At 37.4% G+C, this 5,589-nt stretch overlaps 1 protein-coding gene across 1 annotated transcript in view; it reads right to left on the bottom strand.

Annotated features, from left to right (window-relative positions):
- Positions 1-559: 559 nt before the first annotated feature.
- LOC106475848 overlaps positions 560-5,589 on the bottom strand; it is a 10,655-nt gene continuing 5,625 nt past the window's right edge. Inside the window, exons 2-3 of the mRNA XM_013936521.2 lie at positions 2,617-3,525; positions 560-1,489 (exon numbers count right to left, since the gene is read on the bottom strand). Of these exons, the coding sequence (XP_013791975.2) occupies positions 1,429-1,489; positions 2,617-3,368 (813 nt within the window). The 5' untranslated portion in view covers positions 3,369-3,525 and the 3' untranslated portion in view covers positions 560-1,428. The remainder of the gene's footprint in view (positions 1,490-2,616; positions 3,526-5,589) is intronic.

Below are 5,589 nucleotides of genomic sequence, written 5' to 3'. Positions count from 1 at the left end.
GGGACGGCTAGCGCAGTATAGCCCTCGTGTAGCTTTGCGCGAAATTCAAAACAAACAAACAAAATAAACTATGGCAAGCGAAAGCGGGGGTGGAGTAGTCCCCCTTCCCCGAAGTGTTCTGCGTGGACAAAAAGGTTTAAGAGCCACCGATTTAGTGTTAATAGTAGAAATAGGTTTTGTTTGTTTGTGAAATTTCGCGCAAAAACTATAGACTATAGACTAGAAAGAAAGCAGCTATCAACACCATCCGCAGTTAACTCTTGGACTATCAACGATCAGTGGGATTGGCTCTCACTTATAACACAGGATGCGAACTCGCAACCCGCAGATGGCCATGACAGGCCCATCGAAATAGATACATAAACCCATGCTTTCCTATCAAATATGTAGTTACTGAATGGTTGTTTTTTGTTAGTTTGAAGTTAAGCACAAAGCAACACAATGAGCCATCTGTGCTCTGCCCCCCATTGTGTAGCAACTGTTCCCCCCCAAGTGGCACAACGGTATGTCTGTGGATTTACAACGCTAAAAACCGGGTTTCGATACCCGTGGTTTACCTGTGCTCTGCCCACCACGGGTATCGAAACCCGGTTTTTAGCGTTGTAACTCCACAGGCACAACGGTGCCACTGGGAGAGAAGGCAGTTACTGAATGTTTGTTTGTTTGTAATTAAGCACAAAGCTACACGATGGGTTATCTGGGGGAAGGGGGGAGCTACTGAATGAAATGTAAGGTAATTATTTGTATCTGAGTGTTCTGATTTAGACAATATTTATTGTTTGCTACAGCTATCTTTATTTTCTTCATCATGACATGTATAAGGTTACATTAACAGAAAAAACACAGTGCTCTTCTAGTCACCGAAGCCTTTGTTACAAAATATTAATTTTATTGTATGGAAATTAAAAATAAAAAAAGTTGATGGATCTTTATCTGTGAAAGAAAGTTTTCCAATAACAAACTAGTCAACATCTAATAACAAGTCAACATCTATAAACTAGTCAACATCTAATAACAAGTCAACATCTATAAACTAGTCAACATCTAATAACAAGTCAACATCTATAAACAAGTCAACATCTATAAACAAGTCAACATCTAATAACAAGTCAACATCTATAAACTAGTCAACATCTAATAACAAGTCAACATCTATAAACAAGTCAACATCTAATAACAAGTCAACATCTATAAACAAGTCAACATCTAATAACAAGTCAACATCTATAAACTAGTCAACATCTATAAACTAGTCAACATCTATAAACAAGTCAACATCTACAAGGTAAAATGATTATATTGATATCAATATATCTTAATTATATCAGATAATTTCATTCAATTCCGCTGAAATACATAAATATTGTTTAACAAATTACCCCATTTTGTCCCCCGATGGGAAAGCGGTAAGTCTACAGACTTACAACGCTAAAATCCGGGGCTCGATTCCCCGCGGTGGACGCAGCAGATAGCCCAAAGTGGCCTTGCTCTAGAACAAACAAAACAAATTAACTCATTTTGATAAAAAAAAAAAAGTTCGAAAAAAAAAACACGAACTTTAAGCTCGATGTAATTAAAAAAGAACTTACATTTTAACCGACGTTTCGCCATTGTGGCATCTTCTGGATTAATACACAGAGGCATCGGAACTGCTTTTACATACTTGTCATATATAATAACTATAAGTTATATTAATTTTCTGAGGGGGGGGGGCAATCTTCAATGTCTCATTGTAAAATCTGCATGTCTAACCAAGCACCCCCACTTTGTAACTCTTTCCTACACCACTGGTACATAAAACTATTTGATATAATTTAACGAATATTGTAATGTCAGACAGTTTTATGTATTAGCCCCGAAAAGGCGAAACGTCGGTTAAAATATAAGTTCTTTTTTAATTACCCGGAGTGTAAAGTTCGTTTTATTTTCTAACTTTATATCAAAATGTGTTAATCCATCTAGTGTGTACTACTAAAAAGACTGAAAGACAATAAAACATTACCACCAGTTAGTAAGTTTCACTGCATATTCATTACTCAGTTTGCTTATTATTAAACACAAATCCACACAATGGGCTACTTTGCTGTGCCGCCGAGGGTATCGAAACCTGATGTTTAGCGTTATGAACCCTCAACCTTATTGCTGAGCCACAGGGTGGGGGCTCTTTACTCACGGTTTCACGTGCTATAATGTGAGAGTATTTTCAAACAGGCAGAAGAAGACTGTATTTTTTTCGTAATGTGTTCTGTTTGGGGGGAGGGGATACCTATAAATTACCAAAACAGAAACATGTAAACTAGAACATAAATAAAACTTAATTATTATAAATGAATATATTTCGCCATTTTTATACAGTTGCAAAATAAAACGCGTCTATTTTAAAAATCGACTCTCTCTGCCATTAGCCCCCCAGTAGCACAGCGGTATGTCTGCGGACTTACAACGCTAGAATCCGGGTTTCGATACCCGTGGTGGGCAGAGCACAGATAGCCCATTGTGTAGCTTTGTGCTTAACGTTAAAAAACAAACAAACTCTCTGCCATTAATCTTAACTAATACGAATCACGTGGACTATCAGACATAATGCAATTGGTTGTAATCTTAAAGTAATCTCACCTAAATTGGTCTCTGTTGGTGATGTTCTCCTGTTTAAAACTTAGGACCACTGGCCCCAGGTCTTCGTCGTTCGTGAAGTAGTTCCAGTGTTCTGTCCCATAGAAGTGTTTTTCGTAGGTCTCCTCTTCGATTGAAGTTAATTGAAAGACGTCATTCTCTGTGGAGCTGGCACGTCGTTGACTTCCTTTACAGAACCCTTCACCGTCATCTTCTTCTTCCTCTGCGTTTCGGGATAACTCCCCAAAGTCTGAAATGTCTTCTCCGCTGCATTCTATCCAATAGCCAGGCGTGGCTTTGATGAAGTGGGGATGACACCTGCAGGGACTGCCGGGACACGCTTGAGGAGGGACAGGGAATATCAGAGTTGTAGAGCTTTTTCGTCTAGCTTCAGCACAGCCGTGGCTCTGCTTCTTGAAACGCCTGAGCTTCTGCATTAATTCTTCTCCTCTAGCAAGGCCGGCAACATCGGCATAGTGTATCTGACAGTAGATCCTATTGTGAAACCTTCTAGCTTCGCAAAAATTGAAATCGGCCAGAAGGACACCACAAGAGTCGCAAGTCAAACATTCTTCGTGGAACACGTTGCCTCTAGCAACAAGCTCTTCAAGTCCTCCGGCCAACGGTATTGGGAAATCTATTTCCAGTTCGTCAGCAAACTCTTCGTCACTGTCTTCAGAAGAACTTGCTGGCCACGTGCCCCAAGGTTGGTGGCTTAGAATTGGAAGCTCACATAAGAAACAGAGGGAGGACATGAGGAACTCGTGGGAAGTTAGACGTATCGTTAGACAGAATTCTTAGGTCTTACATGGATTATTGAGGATCCATAATGAATACAGTGGGAACGAAAGGGATCTTTAAATCCTGTTATTCTACGTTGCCTTGTTCGCTTCGTACATAGGTTAATAGATGCTATAAGAAGAAGAAGAAAGTAAGCAATACGTATATGTAACCCAATAGACACGTTGGTGTTACTGAAAGATATTATCTATAATAACAATTTCTAAATAAGAAATATCTATATGAAATATGACACATTTAAGCCTAAAGGGGGTCGCGGTTTGGGGTAAAAACTCTAGATTTCGGAGCTGGCGAGCGGGATTCAAGTCCGTGAGACATCATAAAATATCCCAGACATTTTTAAGCTTTGGGTGCGTTATAAGAGTGACAGTCAATCCATTGGTGTAAATTGTGGGTGCTGCTGACTCGCTGTCTCATCATTGGTCAGTACTTAAAAATTAGTGAAGGTGGCAGATAGTCTTAGTAACTTTACCATAAATACAAAATTTGAAAAAAAAACCTAAAATATATAAATCACTGGCTAAACTTTGTGCAGATAAAACGTTAATTGAAGATGTCGCGGAACAAAATATCAAAACACTTGAAAATGGAGGAGATATATAAATAACATAAGCCTTTTATTTCATAAATTCCCACTATTCGTCCACACAAGAACAGCTCAAGATATATGGCGGTGGGTGCTGTTGACTAGCTGCCTTACCTCAACTCCATCCAAGAATAGAGACGGCTTTGCGCGCATAGCTCTTGTGTAACTTTGCTCGAATATTCTTAAAAAAAGAAAAAAAAGTATAACTCTCAGTTCTTTCGCAATATATTTGTGAAATTTAACGATCTTATTGCATATTTTGTCGAGAGTTTTCTTACGCATTTGTATTTTATTTTTTATCAACGTTTCAGTTCGCCATCATAAGGTCATATAAATATGATTCAACGGTACGAATGCGTGTTCTATATGAATTTAACAGAATGCTTGTCATGATAGATATTTTATTGCTACATTGTAAGGTCGTGAAAGCTATAATGAGTACCTTTTATGTTTCAGATGTAATTATTTCTTTAAATATGCTGTTAGTTTTTCATAAGCCTAAAGTCAGCCATTAGGCTTAGCTAAGTGTTAGTAACGACTTTTCATATGTTTCGTTATTCATTTCTTTTCCTTTCATTGCTGTTAATTTAGATTTTAGAGTGTTGATACAAGTTCTGATCCAATAGTGTTCTACCATGAAAGTTAGTTGTGTTTTGTTGTTTTTGTCTAAGTGCATAGCTTAGACATAAAAAAAAATTGTACTTGACATAAAACACCTCGTTTCCTGGACTTTTTTTGACGTTTATAATAAGCTTGAAAAAAAACAAAACAACAAACAATTGTGTTTAGTTACCTGAGAGCAAGAGGGGTGCTGTGAAAATCATTTTCACTTGCTTATAAGATTTAATCACTCTCCTACAGCAAAATATTGTTATTTGAACAACACAATTTGAGCATTTCTTTGACTTGTACTCAACTCGGGAAATATAATTTTGTGTAAGACTATAATTTATTAAGGTTTGTGTAACAGGTATACAGATCATTTTTAATTCAGGAAAGTCTATATTTGTCGTTCAGTGTTCCATCTACTGTTACAAATGACTCTGATACTGGCGTATACTAGGGATTAGTGTGTTGAACTGTGAATCCTGAGGATCCCCGATTTGCGTCTCGTTGTTGCAAGATCGCCGTCCGCACTTTGGGACCGTGGTTGCGTTATAATAGTGAATGGCAAATCCCACTATTGGATTAGAGCAGCCCAAGAGTTGGCGGTGGGTGCTGTTAACTAGTTCTCTTTAGTCCATCACCTCAAAATTCAGGACGGCTAGAGCAGATAGCCCTTGTGTTGCTTTGCAAGTGACTGTGACACAAACAAGCACGTGACTGTGACACAAATATGAATTATCAAAACCATTCTAAACGGTTACTATTGATTTCTTCTACTGTAATCCTTCATTAAATAAAATATGTTAATTTGGTTACTATTGATTTCTTCTACTGTAATCCTTCATTAAATAAAATATGTTAATTTGGTTACTATTGATTTCTTCTACTGTAATCCTTCATTAAATAAAATATGTTAATTTGGTTACTATTGATTTCTTCTACTGTAATCCTTCATTAAATAAAATATGTTAATTTGGTTACTA

This window comes from Limulus polyphemus, unplaced genomic scaffold (assembly GCF_000517525.1).
Source record: "Limulus polyphemus unplaced genomic scaffold, Limulus_polyphemus-2.1.2 Scaffold9273, whole genome shotgun sequence".
Lineage (NCBI taxonomy): Eukaryota > Metazoa > Arthropoda > Merostomata > Xiphosura > Limulidae > Limulus > Limulus polyphemus.
The sequence above is the reverse complement of the archived record's forward strand: the minus strand, read 5'-3'. Positions and strand labels throughout refer to the sequence as shown.